Below are 21,537 nucleotides of genomic sequence, written 5' to 3' on the forward strand. Positions count from 1 at the left end.
AACTTGTTGATGCTTTGATCAGATCCTCAAGCTTCAGAGGAAATGTCTAAGCAGAGGCAAGACCAGTCCTCAGCAGCTTGGCCCGTGGCTGGTGTCAGACCTCACTGTTCTTCATGGAAATGGGATTGGGCAACCTCCTCCTCTAGTGTCCTAGCTGTAGAGGGCAGCTAGCCAGGTTGTAACTGGGGTAGGATGCTTACAGTCACCAGGGATACAGGGGGAGCTCTGAGCAGGGCATCTGGGAGTTGAGGAAAGGCCTTATCACACAGCCTGTGACTGGGAACTGTGCCTCCTCTGCACAGAAGTAGCCGTTTGCACACTGAAGACACTGCTCAGGGTTTCCGTTACTCTTGTAGCCTGTGGCGCTTGGCACGTGCAGAGGAGCTGTTCCCCTCCTCCACATGGGTCAGAGCTCTGCTCCCAACTCATCTGTGAGGCACCACCTGCCTGGTCTCACAGGTCCAGGCACATGGAGGTCAGATCACCTTTTCCCAACACTTAAAGCCTGCTTGGCTCCCAGCCAGCCCACCAGAAGGATGGAGACACTCCAGTCATATAGAACTCATTTCATATTGTGTGTAAATGGTTACACGCATATTATACTCACTTAAAGGTATGTCCTTCACATTCATTAAGGCTATTAGAGTGGTGTATTTAAATGAAATGCTATATAGTTAAAATCACCAGATTATTGAGTTAACAGGAAAATTATTTTGCAGAAAAACTAAGACTTTGATTTTTTTAAAATAGGATTAAACTGTTCATATGTATTAACCAAAAATAAAGCCTACTGCTTTGCAGTAGAAACCACACAACCGGTTCCAAAAACTGAAATGCAGGGGTCTGGCATCAGTGTCTCTTCACACAGCTGTTAGCTCAGAGACAGGTTGGACCTAGTCAACCAGCTAGCAGAACACAGCTGTTCTAACTCAGCATTTGTATGTCCCAATTCAGCCACTCTCCCCCATGCTGATTTGCATGTAGACATCCTCCAATTCCAAGCTGATGGACATTCTCCAATAACATAGCAATCAATTTAATAAAGGAACTCACCAATGTCAAATTGCAATAAATTTACCAAACATTTTCACTGTTTATGGAGAGCTTTACAGTAAGAAAGTGTCGACAGAAGCAGGCACATCCGGGTACAAAGTGTTGCTGTTGGTTGGTCTTTACTTCTGTTCCTACAGTTCCAACTGCTTTGCACTCTCAGCTGAGGTCCTCTACAGGAAATCACCTTTGCTAGGCGTTCTGTTCTTGCCCATTCGACCCAGGACCTCCAAGCACAGTCCTGGGGTATGGACTTGCCTAAGAGAAGTGTGATCGGCGAGCCCACCCCAAACATTTATTGTAAACTTTAAATGGAGTCCGGATATGAACGACACAGAAAGGAGACACCTCCTCACACAGAAAGGAGAATACCATATAGTGACCTAGAGTCTGGCAGATATCACAAGGCCGGGCCAGAATAAGTGCCAAGCCCCACGCAGGCACAACACCACGCAACGCCTGACTGCTGCCCTTTTGGGTGTCTTGTGGGGAATCGGGCCTGAACTCAGCAGGCTCGGCTAGGCTCCCAAGGGCGCGCCATCTCACAGGGCGGCCGGCAGCAATAGGGGTAGGAGGCGTTGAGGTCGGGGTCCGAGGGCGCATACCCTGGCAGTTCCACCGACGGGTGCCCGCCACAGCACACCTCCACGCCCGCCTCGTCAAACGCGTGGAAGACGCCCACGTTGATGTAGGACACAGCGTGGTGCGCTGCGAAGCTCGCGCAATCTCCTGGGGTGGTGAAGTCGGACTCCTCCGGGGATAGGATGGAGGCCTCGCTGGGCCGTGGCTGCAGCCGCCGCCCCCTTTTGCCCCGGCGGCCGCGCCGGGTCCGGGAGGCTAGCGGCTGAGCGCGGAGCCCGGGTCCGCCCCGTTGTCGCCCCAAAGATCGGCTTGCCCTCCGCCGGCCCCTGCGGCCGCGCCGGGCCTGCGACGACTTGTAGTTCTTGACCAGCAGGAGGCTGAGCAGGCCCAGCAGGCACTCGAGCGAGTTGAATACAGTAGAGAGCACCAGGCCGCGCTGGTAGTCTTTCAACTGGCGGCATTTGGCGGTCGTGTTGCTGTCCAGGTTGCTGCGGGAGCGCTGCGTGTTTGTGCCTGGGGCTACAGAGCCAGTGCCCTGGCCAGGGCCAGCGGCCGGCGTGCGCGGGGGCAGGCAATAGTGGGAGTACTTGCGTTCCACCAGGGACACCGTGTCGCCGTCGATCACTGCTCCCGCAAAGGCGCTGAGAACCCCAAGCATGAAGACCAGGACGCCTAGGAGCAGCAGGTTTTGGCTGTTCACCGGTCCCGAGGGCCCGGCAGCCGCCCGCGTTTCTCCAGGAGAGGGCTCCGGAGCGCCAGCTGGAGATGCGGGGACCCTGAGTCCCGGGCCGGGCCCGGCCCCTGACCCGGCGAGGGGCGCCTCCCGGGGCCCGCAGCACAGCAGGGCGGCGCCGAGCAGAGAGAGGCCGGCAGCCAACAGCAACCCCGAGTAAAAGGCTCCGGCGGCCGCCCCTAGCCGGAACGGCTCCCCGCGCAGCTCGGAGCCCAGTGAGAAGCACTTGAGGCCGACGGCGGCGGCGCTGAGCGCGCAGGCGAGCAGCAGGCAGGAGGAAAGCGCGGCGCAGGCCCCGCGGACGCTCCACTTCATCCTCCGCGCCGGAGCCGGCCCGCACCCGGCGCGCCCGCCGCCGCCCGCCGCCGCCCCCGCCGCCTGCGCCTCCTCCCGGCGCCGCGCGGCCGGACCGCCGGCCTCCTCTTCATCCTCCCGCGTCCTCCCGGGCTCGCGCCGCTGTCACTGGAGCCCGCATCCTCCGCCTCCCGCCGCCGCCGCGACCCCGCACCGGGAATCAAGCCGGCGCGGAAAACCGCAAGGTGCGCGCGCCCCCTCCCCAGACCGCGGCGCCGATCCCCGGACGCGCGGCCCCCCCTCCCCGCGGCCCCGCGCGCCTCTCCCTGACACCACCCTCCGCGGCCCCCTCCCGACCCTCTGGCCCCCAGGACGCCCCTCCGGACCTCCCCTAGGAGAGGGGGCCCTCGCTAAGTCTCCGCCTTCCTGCCCTCCCCCCTGGCAATGCCGCTGTCCAGAGCTCGCCGCCTTAGGACTGCCACTCCACCCAGGCCTCCTTCTCCTGGGACCCCCCTGGGCCCCACCCCCAGGACCTCCCACCTCTGCACGCCCTGAGTTCGCTTTTCCCAATGCACTGGGCAGCTTGACTCCACGCCCACCTGACTGGACTGAGAAAACCGAAGAAGTTGGTGAGGGTACAGCAATAAATAGGTATGAGGGAGAGCCTGGAGGAAGAAATGGGGAAGGGGGATGTGTTCAGAAGGAATGGAGGAGAGTGGGCAGGGTATTCGGGGATGGAGGACGAAGTATGTTTCTTTGGGAAGTGCTGACATGTAGGAAAGTGTGTTGTGTACATGTATGAAGGGTATGCATAGAATGTATATAGTATGGGGTATGTGAGGGTGGTGTGCCCTTATATGTTTTGTGGCGGGGAGCGGGGAGCATTCCAAGATGTGCGTAGGGTGAACACAGAGTATGGGCAATGTCCAAGCGTGGTGTGTGTGTGTGTGTGTGTGTGGTGAATGTGCAAGAAAAGGTGTTGCCTTGAGGCGTGGGTAGAGTATTGTAGGGATTGTGAATAGGGTATACGGGAGAATTGGCCTGAGATTTCTCTCAGAGGACCAGCCATGGAGCAAGGCCAGGATGAAGTAAGTCTTGGGGAGAAAACCTCAGGTGAGTTCAGCTTTGAGTCCAGTTCTGTTTTCAGATCTGGCAGTCACACTCAAGTGAATAAATTCTGCCTGCGCTAGAGTGCGCGAGAAGGGAAAATGCTGTAGTAGCCCAAATCTGGACTTGGACCACTGGAGGCCTCCCGCCGGCAACCTCGCTCTGGTCCGCAGTCCCGGGTGTGGGTGATTTTAGGCCGCCTGCGCAGCAGCCTCGGAACCGCTGGTTGCCGTGGCTGCGCCGTAAGCTAGGGCTGGGAGAAGCCGGGTGCGAGCGCGGGGAAGAGGGAGCGGTGGAGAGAACGCGCCTGCGCATCGGTCTTTCCCACAGCAGGTTCAAGTCAGGAAAAGGCCTGGGGACTTTACTATTTTTTGCTCCTTAAGGTCAGAGACCCTCCCAAAACCAAGAGCTGTATTGCCTGGGGAAGCCGCACCCATTTCTCCGAGGCAGCTCGGGGGCTCTTGCCCACCCTTCCGGGAAGCTACTTGCTAGTGGGTGTATGGAGGCCTTCCAAAGACTCCCGGACGTTTGCGTGGGTTTCACTTCGGGCCATAGCTTCATAGCGAGCCTGACTCTGTATTTTTAGCAGGAGGAGCAGAATTTGAAACAGCAGCATGCCGGTCCTGCGCCTGGTGAAGGATGACTCGCCAGAAAGCAAAGGCGCAGACCTACCTCCGCGAGCTTGGCGCGTGGCCCAGGAGGCTCCGCGAGCCCTTGTACGTAAGGATCGTGGCGCCCACGCTTGAGAGCAGAGCTCAGTGCAAACTTCCAACAGTTCTTCCAGTTTCCAGGGAAACGAGATTTGGAGCTGCTGCGCGTTGCAGAGCTGCCTCTCTGCTCCCCACATGGGACCCCTGTGGCTGGCTGGTCTTGAGGAGGAAGGAATTGAAGCCACCTCATCCTTGAAGGGTGAGGTCCGATCTTAAGATGGAAGAGTTGAGCGGGGCTGTGGGGATATGTTCTACCCTCAGAGCACTCGGTAGAAGTGCTGTTTTGGGTTGCTTCTCCTCTAGATGGGCACTGCCACCCCCTTACAATCTTTCCATTTCTATACTCACCACAGGGCCCGTGAACGCGGTGTTTCCCCCTTTAGGGTATATTCACACTCCATAATGATTCTCACCTGATATTGCCTCCTCATTTCTCAAATTGTATTATCATATTTCTTTTTTTTTTTTTTTATTATCATATTTCTTAATTGCCTCAGTTTTGTCGGAAGGAAGCTTGTCTGACAAGATGCATCCAGGCACTTTCTTTTACTCACTTCACAGGACAACCGTCGATGTAGGACTTCTCTTATCCCCAGTAGCACTTTCCATTAGTAAATTAGTGACTGGAATTGGAACAGAAACCCAGGCTCTGTGTGCAGGCTATGCTTCCCCAGCTGCCTGCCTTCCTGGTTCCAACCCCTGCACCCCTGCAGAGGATCCCCACGGTGCAGGATTTCCCTGTATACAAATAAATCTTACCTATCAGGTGGGATTGGAAATGGCCGGGTAAGGGCAGTTCCAACTAATTTCTGGGGATAGATGAGTTTGTACATGTGTCTGTGATGCAACAAACGTTCTTTGGGGTGCATGGGGTCAGGAGCCTGCAAACAGGGGAGCTGTCTCTTCAGTGCTGGGGATAAGGGAAGGAGCTGAGGGCTTACCTTACTTGGGCAGTAACAGGGAGAGGGCAACTCACTGAGGAGGATCTTTAAGCTAAACCAATTCAATTTTCTTCTGAGGGCAGAGATTTCAGGAGAGCATCCTGGTGTGTAATGAGAAGGAGGTCTGCTGCTTGGAATCTAGGGGAACTAGAGGAGCTCCCTCCCTAAACATCGTGCAAAATCACAGGTGCTGGGAGCCACCCTGCAGCTTCCACCCTGCAGCTTCCGCTCAGCATTCCTTCTAAAAGGACTAGTGGTCGGCAGAAAGTGGGAGGGGCAATCTCTGTCCCATGACAATGAAACCAGGGATGGCATTGAAACTAACCCATGTAGAATTTTAGAGCAGACTGAATTGTTTTATTTCAGGATTCTTTCACCAAGGAAGAGCTCACCATGCTCTGTTGTGAGCCCCCCTCGACTTCCACTTGCAGAGCCAAGGAGGGGACCAAGGGTAGCTGCAGTCTATCTATCTGCAGTCCAGTGACCTGGAGGGTCAGAGGCAGGAAGGAGAGAGAGCAACTCCAGAAAGAACCACACCAGCAAGGAATAGCTCTGCTACTTTTCCAGAAAATCACATCATCAGCAACTGACCAAGTTCCTACAGAGCCGGGGCAGGTCTGGCAGCCGTCTGGGGGCAGATCTCACTCTCCCACACTAAAAACAAGGAAGAGGCTCTACACCCAGAAAAGACATGGCAGAAATGCAACAGCATAATCCCAGCACTTGGGAGGCAGAGGCAGGGTAATTTCTGAGTTCGAGGCCAGCCTGGTCTACAGAGTGAGTTCCAGGACAGCCAGGGCGACACAGAGAAACCCTGACTCGACCCACCCACCCCCCACCCCCAAAAAAAAGAAGGAAAAAGAAAGGAAGGAAGAAGTGCAGCAGCAATTACTGATTAGGGAATAGTTTCACTTTCAAGTCTTACTTTTTAATATTTATGTGTTTACTAACATTCAAAACTTCATCTCCTAGAATATTGATTCAATTAGCCGAGCTTTTAATTTTTTCTACTCCATCACTTTTTAAAGTATTTTTTTTATTTTATAACATATGTCTTAGTCTACCTTCTTTTACTATAACTGAATGCCATGACATTTATGAAGAACAACGGTTTATTTAGCTCACACTTCAGAAGTGCTTGCTACTGTGAAGTCTTTGTGCTGCAGAATGGTATAGGGTATCACATGGCAAGACAGAGCAACCAGAGAGTTCCTTCCATGACAAAACCACTCAACTAATTATATCCCAGAGAACCCACCAAACACCGTGAGCATATGACTTTGGGGGTCACATTTCTAGCCCATGAATTCTGGGGACAAGCATTCACACATCGTAACTGGCCAAATAGTTGAAATTTTCACTGTTAATCCTCACCCCCGTTTTTCCAGGAATAGCCATGTTAATCTGTCACTTCACACAGGCAGTGCAGGCATCTCTGTGCAAAACACCCAGCTGTGAGTCTTCCAAAGAACCCATAAAACCATGGCTATGAGTTCTCAGAGACACAACTGTGTTTCTTATTACGTTAAAAGCTTTCGTCTTATAGAATGTAATCACAGAAAATATTAAATATACATGTGATGTCTTCATGACATAGAAATAAGCATTTATCTGGCTTCTTGAAGATGGAAGTGCCCGAGGAGGATGCAGCCCAGAAGCTGCCAGCTCACCAGAGCTGTCTTCCTGAACTTGCTTAGATATTTATAAGAAGGAATCCATTGCTAGCCATTTTAGTTGGCTTGGTTTGTCTTGTTTTGTTTGTTTGTTTATTTGTTGTTGTTTTTTAATTTTGCAGAGAATCAGAGAGATGATTGATTCTCCATGCCTGGCCTCTTTTGTTCCACGTATGTTTGTGAAGTGTGTCCATGACGCTGTACACAGCGATAGCTCACTCATTGCTGATAATGAAGCCCAGCAGCTTACCCATTTCACTGCAGTAAACAACATATTGCTTCTTGTTTGTGTGTCCTGAATCACGGAGACATGCAGTTGAGTAACCTGGGGGTGAAATCGCCCTGTCTGATTAATACCATCTTTGTTTTTATTTGCCTGTTTCCCGTTGAGGTGAAATTTATGTACAATAAGAACCATTGATTTTTTAGCTGTACACTTCCATGAGTTTGGACAGTTGTCTACATTTATACAAACGACCACCTCTGGACTCACTGCTGTTCCAGCTTCTGCAAATGCTAAGCTCAGCGTTTCCCCACACCAGGTCCGTGTGCTAAAGGTTTTATTACAGTATTTCCTATGCATGGTTGCATGCAGTGGACAATCTTGTCTGCCTGGTTTCAGTGCCTTTCAGACTTGTCCAAACTCTTGCAAGAATCGATTGAATGTACTTATTGCTGAATAGAATTCTAGTAAAAAGTGTTTCTCCATTCACGACATGATGGACATTCCAGCTTTTTCTGTGGTGTGACTGAGCTACTACTCAAACGTGGTATCATGCAGGCTTAGGTCTGCAGTAGGAGTGGGATTGCTGGCTTGCACCACACAGTTACGTTTATCTTTCAAGAAAACAGAAGATTGTTAACTAGAATCATTTTTCATGCCCCCATGTGTTCACTCCTGGGTTGTGTTCTTAGCAACACCGGGTGCTGTCAGCCTCCCTAGTGTGTTGGCCAGCCTGGCATCCATATATAGCTTCTCACTGTGGCTTTACTTTGCATTGTTCAGTTATGAATGCTATCAACACTTTCACTTATTTTCAGTAAAGCATGCATGCAGGCACTCGCGCACACGCGTGCACACACACACACACACACACACACACACACACACACACACACACACCCTTGGTTAGCTTTTTAAAAAATCATGTGGTCTCTATCTAATTATCATTTTATCAACAGTGAATAGAAGCATGACTACCTAAAATTTGGCATACTTTGGCCCTATGGATTCTCCTGTAATGGTCTAAGCACGAATTATACTTTATACGCCTAATCTCTTAAAAAAAAAAAACTCATCACTGTTCAAGCTATAAGTTCAGCTAGACAACCATAACTTCTCCAGTGTGGGTCTAGATTTGTGCCACAGAAGGACCTCACAGTCTTTCTTGTAATGTTCATAGCTCCAGAGAGTTCTGCCAAATAGGCAGCTGTCTTGGGAAAGACTTTTTTTTTTAAGTGTACATGGGACAGCATGACTCCAAGAAACACCTGCATTGTAGTGGTTCTGGGCATCCTATTGTGGGATTTGGAGCTCAGATGCTAGCTTACTTGAAACAGATAGGGAGTATGACTCAGAAGCGTCATCTTGAAGGGGTCTTCGGAGGTTGAAGTCTTGGTGAAGCTGGCCATGCCCAAGTAAAAATAAATGATATAAACCTACAATTAAATATATTAAAATATGGATAACAAATACTTAAAGCAACAATTTTCTATCTTTACCATACTTTTATCTTAACTGTTTTCTGAAATTGTATCAAGTTAAAAAAAATGTATATTCTGTCTCTCCCAACCCCTTGCTCAGTGGCTCTGGGTGATGGCTTGTGATTTGCATAGCAGGAGAATTTATACCACAGAAATGAGCCAGCAATGCAAATCTGACTGGGGCTGCTTATGTAGCTTACTTGTAAAGTGAAGGGCAAGATGAGCGATGCAGACCAGAGATGGGTGGACACCAGACTGCGGCTGTAGCCACCATTTTAAATTCTGAACACATTTCTTCTCGTGTTTTGGGAGCTATCACCTGTGCAGTAATAGTATGCACATTGTACATCTCTAATGAAAGGCATTTCAACATGATTCCCTCTTGTCCTCCCTGGAACTCATCAACTTATGTGAAAACAGCACACAACATCCGAATCAGAGCAGCACCCTCTTGTCAGCGACGGGAGCAAGCATTTTGCTGAGTCAGATGTAATCAGGGTTTATTCATGTCCTAATTTTGCAATACTGTTGTCAGTGAGAGTTAGAAAAACAGTGGATTTTGCAAGAAATAGCAAGTCACATTGAAGTTATAAAATAAAAAGCAGATAAGTGCTCTCGTTTAAAATGTTATTTCCAAACTTGTATAAGAAAATGCTAATGAAATATTTTCAATTTTTAAAATTGCATTTATTTGCTCATTGTGCTGTGCATTTGCGTGTGGGAATGCAAGTGTAGTGGGGAAGTTGTAGAGGTCAGAGGACAACTGAGAACACTTGATTTTCTCCTTGCACCTTGTGGGTCCAAGGGACCAAATTAGGTCATCGGTGCCTTTACCTGCTGAGCCATTTCACTGGCTCATTAAATTGCTAATAAAAAATTTATGTTAGCTCAAGTAATGGCATGGATTTAATAAGGTTATAGAACCATTTTTCACATTTTGATCCACCAAAACAATACTTTCTCACATTATTTTACATGTGAAACAAGTGAAAACAAATACAGGAAAGGATTGTATGACCTCCGATCCTGTGGCTGCTCATTTTCTAATGATTTAGCAGACCACCAAGATGCTCTGAGTGTCTGGGAATAATTAGCAGGGAAGGCACAGCTCCTGCTTCTTGAAACAGTTTTGCAGGAGAGAAAAACATCCTTCAGGTAGTTAAGGAAGTGCCTTACTACAGGCTAAGGTCTAACACAACAAACACGGGCTTGTGAGAAGGGATGCTGCCTTAAATGGGGTCAAGCAGATGCCTGCCTACAAGGCTGAGCTTGACCCTCCTCCTCTGTCACCCAGCCTCCTAAATGTAAGAAACAAACTACTGACTGATAACTCCCAAACTTATGATTCACTTCAAATTTTTCCCTGGAACCCCAGGTTAGATTCCAGCCTCCTGTTGTCATCAACAATATCAAGGCCTCATTTTAGCGCAATGAAATTATCTTTGTATCTCATCTTCAAACAAAGACAGGATGCATCCCAACCCCTGCACTCAGGTGACAGAAACTCACTCTTGCAGCTGCTTTGCTAAACTTGTAGAGTTGTCCTCATTGTCCACACCAGGCCCTAGCCAATAGCAGCCGGATGGGAAGCAACTGCTCTGGAGTCACTGGTACCTGTATCTCCTCTCTATGCCTATTGTCATCTTTCCAGTCCTCAGGGAACAGCCAACCTTTGAAGTGAGAGTCACTTACAGCAGCTGCTACTCAAAAATGTTTTTGGTCTCCTTCAGAGTGAACAAAAGCAATTTTGTGAGGTTTCTCCCTTATCACCCTTACTCCCTGGCTCACTTTGTCCTACTACCTATGTTCAAGGTACCTGCAGGGACCTAAGATCTGTTTTCTCATAAAAAGTTGACTTAAAAAAAAATGAGACAGGGTCTATCAATAGCCTGGAACTCACCAAGTAAACTTAACTATTTAACCATTGAGTCTCAGGGACACAAAGGTGGAGGCCTGTTTGTTCATTTATTGTTCTCAGTGCCAAGAATAGCATCTGGCACAAGGTAGATGGTCGATGAATACTTGTGTAGCTAGTTTTCAAAATTTACTCGATTAAAGTTTAAAGAATGTAAACTATGAAGTAATCGCCATAATGGTCTATCATTGTGGTTCTCATACTGTGTGTTATGACTCCTTTGGGGGGTCATCTATGATATCCTGCATATGAGATATTTATAATTCATTACAGTAGCAAAATTACAGTTATAAAAGTAGCAATGAAATAATTTTACTGCTGGGGTCACCACATAATGAAGAACTGTACTAAAGGGTCACAGCATTAGGAAGGTTGAGACCCACTGGGCTATAGCTTGGAATGCTCTCAGGAGACTTGCTGTACTGGAGTCTGGGCCGACTGTGCTGATTTCCTTCTCAAAGTGTGAGAGAACAACATTAGGAAATTATGTGACCAGATGTGTCACCTTAGAGAAGTTCCTGGTTAGAGAGTGATAAAGTCTGTGGTGAGAGCTGCTCAGGGTTTGGTTCCAAGGCTTTTAGGAGTTCAAACCACAAATATTCCCTCATGGCCTGTCTTAGTCACAGTGCTGTTGCTTTGAAGAGACACCATGACATTGGCAATTCTTATAAAGGAAAAAATTTACCTGGGTGCTTGCTTAGAGTTTCTGAGCATAGTCTAATATCATCATAGCAGGGAACATTGTAGAATGCAGGCAGACATGGTACTGGAGAGAGAGAGAGAAAGAGAGAGAGACAGAGACAGACAGAGACAGACAGAGACAGACAGACAGACAGACAGACAGAGACAGAGACAGATGCAGACAGACAGAGAGACAGAAACAGAGAGAGAGAGACAGAGAGAGACAGAGAGACTGAGACTGAAAGACAGAGAGAAAGATATTTCCTCCAACAATGCCACACCTACTCTAACAAGTCCATGCCTCCTAATCCTTCTCAAACATTCCCTGATGACCAAGCATTCAGAAATATGAGCCTGTGGGGGGGGGCATTCTTATTCAAACTACCACATGGCCCCTGCCTGAGTCCCTAGGATATTCTTGGTCTGATCTCAAACCAGCTAGTGAATTCCTGCTGCCCTCCCACAAATCCTCCAACAACATCTTTTGGAGCTTAGTCCTTTTAGCTGATGGGAGTTGAATGCTAGAATTTAAGAGGGACATACCAGTGCCACTGATATTCATCTTTTTTTGTGTGTGTGGAGAAGGCTTTCCAGCAGTGTCTCAGAGAATGAGCTCCTACAGTCTGGTCACATAGCTCCTACCCTAGCTGAGTATACTCAGAGACTCTTCCCACCAAAGGATTGTCCCCAGAGGCCATCTACCCAGGAACCCTTCAAAACCTCCTTGGCTTGTTACTTCCCATTCTTGAAGAGCTCCACCTTGCCAAGAGCTACCTGGATAGGTACCTTGGCAAGAGTTCAAAAAAGACATACAACACACTGTGGTGGATGCAGGGAGATGCTCAACTGCCTGTGGGTCCTGCCTACCAAAGACAAATTCGTGGTCGCCCTTTAAAGGTTTCCACTTAGACCAGTTAGTTGTCCTGCCTAAACCCACCAGAATGGTCTCCCAGAGTCATGCAAATGCAGGCATAGCTATCTGTTGGCTGTCCTAAGTCAACAGGATGGCAGATCAGGATCTGTTGTGTTTAAACTCATATAGACCACTATCTTTCTGCCTCCTGATCCAGGCTTCTCCCTGGAAGGTAGCCATGTTTAACACACCTGTTTAACTAAACACTCATTCCCCAAGGTGGAGCCATGGGACAAATGAGTTTATCCTGGCACTGACTCCAGTGCCTATATATGAGACTGACACTATATATGAGAGAGACCAGGACAGTAACCTTTGGGGTCACTGCTTCACCAAGCACAGGTGGAATTTGGGGAACAAAATATGTGTCCAGCCAGTGCTGTTGCCAATCCAGGGACACGGAGACCTGTACAGCTTTGGATGCTATCCTAGGCCCCAGATCCAGGCAATAAATTAGAATGAGTCACACCATTTATGAGTAATGCCAACATGGAAGGAGGAATTGTCCTGAGAAGTATGAGAAACCTCTCTTGAATGGACCTCAAAGGCTGTTCACATGTCTTTCAGGGTCTCTTTTGGAGTCTAGCTGAAGCACTTAATGGGAATCCACCTAAGTCTCCTCTGACTTTTTTGTTTATGCAAAGAGTCCAGGGAAGCCATGTCAGCTGTCCATGTCTTAGTGAGATCCAGAATCAGTGGGGCACATCTCCCAAGAGAGAATTGCCATTCTGCATCTCCATCATGAGGATGCTGCTGGACTACCTCTGCAGGAGTTTGCACTGATGCTGTGCTACAAGGAACAAAGACCCTTCTCTGCTTTGGTTTTCTTCAGAAATGGTCCTGGCTCTATCTCCCACATATTCCAGCCTCCCACCATTACAGTTGGGGTGGACTTTCCTTCTACCTGTGGAACACATTAAATGGAGTTCTTGTGTTTCCTGTGTTCACTTCCTCATTTGAAATCATGCTGCTGCTGCTGCCTACCACACTATCTCCTTGCATTCCTAGACTTCCCAAGCCAGGGCTGCACAGTCCAGGTGGAGCCTTTTTTTTTTTTGCTTAGCAGACATAAATAGACACAACCGTCCTGTAGGGTGAATGCGGTGGCTGGACAATCACTGTAGATTTTCAAATACACCCTCACAGAGAGGCTTAGGGTTGCTCACTGAAGTTTCATCTGAGTCAGGAAATCATAAGCAAGCAGAGAACGATCACTGTTGCAATGGAAAGAAGGACTCCTGCCAAAATCATAGAAGAGCAAAGGTGGCAGGTTTCTCTTCCCTTGAAATAACTCAAATGCTGGACAGAGGACAGCAAGCATGGTTTTCAAATGCTAGTCATGAAACAAGGCAAGACATTGACCAAGGATCAAATAAAGTCTCCAATCTTCATGTAACAAGCAGCCTAGGAGTTGCCAGCAATGGCTCCCGAGGAGCCCAGGCAGAGTCAGAAGACTTTCCTGGGTTTAAGAGACATGGTTGCACTCAGGGGACAAAACTAAATGTATACAGGTTTGATTTTGTCAATTATGCTTCAATATAACTGTAAAGACTGTGACAACAGCACACTGTAAAATATTAACTATCAATCAGAAGTAACAAAGCTATATTTAATAAATATAGCTAAGTGAATAAAGAAGCAATATCGTTCACCCAGATATATGTGCTTACCCATATACAGGTGAGTGAATTGATAATGATGGATAGATAGATGGATGGAGGAGTGAGTAAACGATTGCATAGATAGCTGGTAGATTGATTGATTGATTGATAGATAGCTGATGGATAGATAGATAGATAGATAGATAGATCGATAAAATTAGATATGACAAGGCCGCTAGGCCAAACATGATATTATCACAAGAACTAGAATAGATATTGGAAGTTAATAGTTTGTCTTATGCAGAGGTTGCAACTTCAAATGAGTTTGGCTTATAGCAAACATTTTTCTGTCTCCTTTTGGTTTTCTTTACGTTTTCTAGTTATAGGATGGTTGTGGTATGCCATCTTTCATTCTGGAACCACATGTGGTAAAAATCCTTTTGCAGATGTGATATCTCTGTAGAGGAATAAGGGTAAGGTAGCCCCGTGCCCTGGCGATTTAGAAGGTGCTTTTTGGCTTCCCCTAAATTCTTATAACAATGCCACAGGTCAGTAGCTTAAGGACAATTGAAGGGTAGAACTAGCTCCTCATTGAAATGCCAGCACTGCTTCAAACACACCTGAAGCACAGGTCACTGAGACCATCATAGCTCTTGGTGGCAGCACAGGCTAAGGATATCAACATGGCCTTTTGGGCCATGGACACCAACATAGTCCAGAAAACAGACACCAACATGGCCTCAAGCAGCAGCAGAGATGGACTGCGGTCATCAATATGGCCCCAGGTGGTTGCACAGGTCACTCACATCAACATGGTCCCATATGACATCACAGCCCACAGACAACAAAACGGCTTCAGGTGTCAGCACAGATCAGGGACATCTACCCGTCCTTCAGTGGTAACACAGGCCATGGGCATTAATTTGGCCCCAGCCACATCAGGACCACCATGAACCCAGACAGGACCCTTGAAGGCAGCATGGACCACAGATACTAATGTGGCCTTAGGCAGTGAAACAGACCACAGACAACTGCATGGGCTCTGTAGCAGCATGGGCCTTGGATGTCCACACAATCCCTGGTTACAGAATAGATCATGGACGTCCACATGTCCTTTGGGCTTCATCATGGCCTGGGGTCACTGTACCTGGAGGAGGAAATTCTAGCTACCTTCCTTTAATGCTTCACAAAGACCCTGTATCAGCATATACTGTGGAGTTCTAACATAACCCACCAGCTGTGTGCAGAGGATAGGCTTTGCCCTCAAAGCCAGGTAGGCTCCCAGCCTTCAACCTTAGAGACAAAAACTCTGTCCCTCAGGTCAACAGAAGCCCCAGGCACACTGGCCACAGCTCTTTGGAAACAGGCTGTGTGTAGCTGAACCTGTACTGACCTGGAGCCACATCCTGCTTTCCTGCTGAACAACCTGTAGGCATCCATCCACTTCCAGATCCTCACAGTAACAACCTGGCTCTAAGCAATGTTTTCTCACCAAGAGGCAGATGCTAGACTCATGTTCATCCTGAGAGAGGAAATGAGCTGACAGCTTTGGTGTGGATTCAGAGCCAAGGTTTGGCCACCAATGCACAGGTGACCCATATGGATCCTGCTCAGAGCATAGCCTAGTACTGACCAGATTTCCTGCTGGTGGTAAGATGGTGGTAGCAGGATTACAAAAACATTGTATCTCATGCATCTGCAGTCCACATGCCAACTACCTGAGGCTGAGCCCACTGAGTATGTCTTAGCTAGGGCTTTACTTCTGTGAACAGACACAATGACCAAGGCAACTCTTAGACAACATTTAATTGGGGCTGGCTTACAGGTTCAGAGGTTCAGTCCATTATCATCAAAGCAGGAGCATGGCAGTGTCCAGGCAGGCATGATGCAGGAGGAGCTGAGAGTTCTAAATCTTCATCTGAAGGCTGCTAGGAGAAGACTGGCTCCCACATGATTAGGAGGAGGGTCTCTTAAAGCTCATGCCCACAGTGACACGCTTCCTCCAACAAGGCCACACCTACTCCAACAAGGCCACATCTCCTAATAGTGCCACTCCTTGAGCCAAGCATATTGAAACCACCACAGAATGGCTCATCTTAAGGAATTGGATACCACCCAGGGACACAACCTCAGGAAGATATGGCTACTTCTAAACAAAACCATGAGGAGGAGGTAAGTATTTAGACTTATATGTCACAGGATCAGTGTACCATTTAATTTCAATTCTCAGCTTGTCATAACCTGAACTCATCTAAGAAGAGAATCTCAATTGAGGGATTGCCTAGATTGGCCCATGAGCATGTATGTGGAGGGTTATCTTGATTTTACTTGATATATAATACCCAGTCCACTGTGGACAGCACCATCCTCTAGGCTGGGCCCTGAACTATATAAGACTTAAGAAAGCTAACAAACAGGCTGTGTGTATTTATTCTCTCTATCTTGACTGTGGATATGATGTAACTAGCTTCTCCAGTTCCTGTCTTGATTTCTCCCAAACGATGGACTGCAACTTGGAATTGTAAGCTAAAATAAGCCATTTCTCTCCTAAGTTTCTTTTTGTCAATATATTTCATCACAACAACTGAAATAAAACTAGGACAGTCAGCAAGACACTTCTTCCCACTCAGGAACTTGGTAGGAGCTGATCACAGCTATTTGCAAAGGACTCTCTGTCTCACAGCAGTGCAACTGGAAAAGCTGAAGGACCCACCAAAACCACTACAGCTTCCATCAAGAGCAGCTCTGACCATTAGCAAGCCAGCCCTGGTTTCAACTAATTGACTCAGTCAGTCATCAGCACCTTCCCGCATTTCTCCTGTCTCCACTTTTGTCCATTGTAGCTCTTGCCTAGCCATCCTATTGGCCACTCAAGGACTTTATTGAGTCTAAAGCCCTTTCTTTGTGGATCATTGTTCATTGTCTAAGTTTCTCTTCTATTGCTGTGAAGAGGCAACACAACCAACATATAAAATTTATAAAGGCAATTTATAAAAGAAAGCATTCAATTTGAGGGCTTATGGTTCCAGAGGATTAGAAGCCATGATCATCATGGTGGAAAGCATGGCAGTAGGCAGGCAGGCAGGCATGCCACTGAAGCAGTATCTGAGAAATACACTTTTTCCACAAGCACAGTCAGAGAGAGCTAACTGGTAAAAGGGTGAGCTTTTGAAATATCAAAACAGCCAACACACCTTCTCCAACAACTCCATGCCTCCTTATCCTTCCCAAACAGTTCCACCAGCTGGTGACCAAGCATTCAAAGATATGAGCTTATGAGGGCCATTCTCATTCAAACCACCACAATCATTGACACAGCAGGCTACTCAGATGTGCTCTCTCAAGTCAGTGTCTCAAGAGGCATCCAGTTCCTGGACACATCAGAGCTCTTACTCATCTCTCATCAAATGTCACTGTCACACACAGGCACACAAATGGGAATGTTGTGCCTCAAGACTCCTCTGCTCTGTTCTGTGTTGTCTCCCTGATGGACCTACTAGAGCAAAGACATTAAGCATGCACATCCTATAGTAATAATTTCCTACCTTCTTTCTTTTGTTTCATTAACTCTGATCTTCCCAGATCAGTACTTTCCTGAACTTGATGTTAACTACGGGGATTCTGACTCTACTCTCTCTCTCTCTTTTTTTTTCTCTTCTGTTTTTGCTTGTTTGTTTGTTTGAGATTCCAGCACTAATCTTAAAGTCTGCCAGTTCTCCTAACTTAACAGAATATAAATCTTGTCAAAGTAAAGGAGGGAAATACTCTCTCTCTCTATTTTTTTTCCATTTGTTTTGTTTTGTTTTTTTTGAGACAGGGTTTCTCTGTGTAGTCCTGGCTGTCCTGGAACTCACTCTGTAGACCAAGCTGGCTTTGGACTCAGAAATCCGCCTGCCTCTGCCTCCCAAGTGCCAGGATTAAAGGCGTGCACCATCTCGCCCGGAAGGGAAATACTCTCTTAAATTGGCAGAAAAGGAATAAAAGTTTGTGTCGAAGAACAGTCCCTACAGCTCTTCAAGGGCATATCTGAAAACCTAAGTTCATATAGAAGTATTCACAGAAGCTACAGTGTGGAGGCAGCCCAAATAGCTGTTGAAGAATAAGAGGAGCAGCAAAGTGTGGCCCATCCACACCATGAACTATTACTCAGTCTTAGAATAGAACGAGATTCTGACGCTACACAGCACGCATGTGAGGATATAATGCAGCACGAACTAAGCTAGACACAAAAGGACAAATATTTTTTGAAGGACCTATAGTTATGAAAATCACAGAGACAACAGTAAAGCATTGTCTGTGATACGGTGGGATAATTAGTGTTTAGTGGGAACTGAGTTTCAATCTAGAAGGTGAGGTACTGCTGCAGATAGATGGTAGTGGTAGTCCACAATACTCTTAACCGTGCCCCACAAGGAGACACCACTTCAGATGGACAGATTGCACTTTGTGCTCATTTGTGAGTTCACACTACAAAGGAGCTCTAGACAGCTGTCTGCATCAGAGCTGCTAGAGCTGTGTTCTCTCAAATGCCAAGCTCATTAACAATCTTTGACATTTGAAATGGACTTATTTTTGGATTCAAGTTTAAATGACCATGTATCTTCTTTAAAAACCAAAAAGCAAAACAGTAACGAAATAAAACCTCACCTTATGTATAGTGATGGTTGTAACTGCAAAATCTCTTAATTGCAAAATTGAATCAACTCCCTCTGTTGCTCAGTGTCATGTTCCTTCAGGATGCTGGTGCTACAAAGCCTCATCCCAACACACATGGGATCAGGAATTGTGTGTGGCGGGCTGGAGAGATGACTCAGCGGTTAAGAGCACTGACTGCTCTTCCAGAGGTCCTGAGTTCAATTTGTAGCTCACAACCATCTGCAATGGGATCCAACACCCTCTTCTGGTGTGTCTGAAGACAGCTATAGTGTGCTCATACATAAAATTAATTAATTAATTAATTAGTTAATTAATCCTTTAAAAAATTGTGTGTGAGCTTGAAACTTCCCATCTCTCCCCAGGCCTTGACTCTACCCTTCCAAACTGTGCTTATTAACATACGTCATCATCTGCACAGATCACAACATTGAGGTCTCTTGGTTCCTGGAGCATCTGTTTCTTGTTCTGTGCCTATCCAAATTGAGGCCTCCATTTTGACCTGCCTGTCTCCTCTGCTTGCTGCAATCATAAATAGCCTATTCATGCCATGGGGAAGCTTTCAAGTGTCCTTCCATGGCCTCTTGCGTTTCCAGGGTATCTCTGCTGAGCTCAGAGTCCTTTCTGTACTTTCAAGGTCTCCACTACAGAAAGCTCTGCTCCATTTCCCAGGATGAGACCCCTGTAGCATGTGCAAGGAACACTAGTGGCTGCATAGGTCTCAGCCACGTTCTCCAGTCCATAAGGAGAATCCATAATCCCCTGAGGTATTTACAAAGATTCCCCCCAAAACTCAATCCACCAGAAAAGGAAGTAAGAGACATACTAGTACTTGGGAACTTTCTTCAGGAACTATGTGAAGAAGTGGGGCATAGCCTAGCATATCAGATGCCATCCCTACTCCGCTGAGTACTAGTCAGCACTGCACTTGATACCAAGACTGAGACCAAACAGATTGCTCTACAAAACATTGGGTCAAAGCCCAGGAAGCGACACAGTCAGATAAACTCGCAGATGACCCATGGCTGTACAGGCTCAGCAACATGTCCGTTACGTACATGAGGATTAGCCCTGCCACTCACTTTCAGCCCTACCTTACCAGTCTCAGCATACAGACCTCCTCCCTAGGCAATTAAGAAGCCATAGGAGAGCCACCTATCCTTATGGGTGATGCTTTGTGCTCTCCTGATACCTCTAGGACTTCTGTCATTCAGAATAGAATGAATTCTCATGAGTCACCCACCAGGCATCTCCACTCTACCTTAGCTATTGGCTTAGTCAGCAGTTCTGAACACGTCTGTGGAATTCTATAATACACATATGTTGACCCATTAGATAAATGGGCCACATCAGACCAGGGCTAGTTTGTGAATGTTAAGTAGGAAATCCCAACACCTTGGCCCAGAGCTTTAGATAAAACAAAACAAACAAATGAAGGGTTCCCACTGGGGGAACATTGAAAAACTCTCTAAGGGGGGGAATGTATGAATATACGTGTATTTCCATATGCTGACGTGGACTCACACTGCCAGATGCCAAGGACCCCAGCATGGCTCCTAAGCCTCCCTTGGTACGTGGGTGGACAAAAGACCCAAGACTAGCAGTAAACATGCATTATGCTTCTTGCCTTGTGTGATGCCTCCTCACTAGCAAGCACATCCTGGCCAGGCTCAGGGGGAAGATTCATCAGAGGGACCTTCCCAGTGCCACCACCCTGTTCTGAGCCCTGCAGCCATGTCTGGATAGCAACATCCAGGGCTGGCCTTCTATATCGCCAGTAGAAGTATGAAGTTGATCACAGGTGCCCTCCTAGGACTATGGGTGGGCACTGCACTTGGACAGCTAAAGAACAATTTTCAGCTTCAGGGCACTGTTCCTCACACAGCAAGCACAGGACCTGCTTTCTCCATGTGATCCAACATTATCTTCTGCCCAAACCTGTTTGCTAGGGAAATACTTCCTACAGATCCACTCCAGATCTCTGATAGTGACCTGTGTTCCTTGGGTACTGGTTGGTGCCTATGGTCTTTCTTACCCTGCCCCCAGGATCTCATCCTGAGATGCATCTATCTATTCCTCTGCTCTCAGACATGATTGGATTCTGGTTGTGAGCTCTAAATTCTCCCCACTTCTATCTCTTGCCATTTTTTTTTCTGACTTGTTAATTTTAATTCCAGAACATACTGCTCTTTGTCTAATTGTATCCTTTCCACAATTCGGTACAAGAAGCCAGATTCTCTTCCCGTAACAGCTGGTGATGACACATTCCTGCTCTAAATGACTCCCAGGATGTGTGACTCATTTTAAAATTCCACATTATGATGAGGCAAAATTAATAGGAGACTGGTAAAGGGAGCAGTCCCACTTCTCCTTAAGCATCCCCCAGTTGCATCTGTAGAGAAGTCATCTGGTAAGTCCAATGGCCCCTTGAGCATGCCTGCATCTTACAGGTGCAGCTCAACAGCTGTACCTCATGGGATGCACCTGACAAGTACGCATCACAGAGATGTCTTTCAGGTATGTCTAACAGATGTGCTCCGCAGGTATGCATTTATGACTTTGCTGAGTCCATCCCAATCAGAGACCCCAAGACATCAATAGTAGATGTTTAAGAAAGTGAGGTGGGGATGGACAATCGGTACAGTGCCTTGAGACATTTATGCAGAGCTCCTATCAACATGGGTCTAGGGTGCCTCAGGGGATTATTGAGTTCCTGACACCCCAGAACCAGCATGCCTACAGGCTCCATGGCAGCACCACAGGTGGATGTCGGATGAGTTAAGGTTAGAATAAGTGAACTCCAAGATAAATTTATCCTGTGACCATTTATCCTTCCCCATGCCTATGGTTTCCTCCACGGTTCCCACAACTGTATAGTTTTCCTGGTTCTCAAATGGTGGAACAAGGTGAACAAGGTATTTCCCCTCATCCAACAGAGATAACACGACAAGCCTGTTCCAAGCCATTCCAGGACTGAATG

At 47.3% G+C, this 21,537-nt stretch overlaps 1 protein-coding gene and 1 long non-coding RNA gene across 2 annotated transcripts; one reads left to right on the forward strand and one right to left on the reverse strand.

Moving 5' to 3' along the window:
* Positions 1-551: 551 nt before the first annotated feature.
* On the reverse strand, positions 552-2,914 carry Gm42517 (predicted gene 42517). The gene has a single exon (NM_001374743.1). It carries the CDS (start codon positions 2,678-2,680, stop codon positions 1,556-1,558), a length of 1,125 nt encoding a protein of 374 aa, NP_001361672.1. The 5' UTR covers positions 2,681-2,914; the 3' UTR covers positions 552-1,555.
* A 19-nt stretch (positions 2,915-2,933) lies between these two features.
* Gm10419 (predicted gene 10419) lies at positions 2,934-9,480 on the forward strand. The gene is made up of 3 exons (NR_166481.1): positions 2,934-3,310; positions 4,353-4,675; positions 7,213-9,480. It is a non-coding gene; the product is annotated as a predicted gene 10419 (long non-coding RNA).
* Positions 9,481-21,537: the final 12,057 nt, after the last annotated feature.

The sequence above is a fragment of the Mus musculus genome, chromosome 5, assembly GCF_000001635.26.
Source record: "Mus musculus strain C57BL/6J chromosome 5, GRCm38.p6 C57BL/6J".
In the NCBI taxonomy this organism is placed as follows: domain Eukaryota; kingdom Metazoa; phylum Chordata; class Mammalia; order Rodentia; family Muridae; genus Mus; species Mus musculus.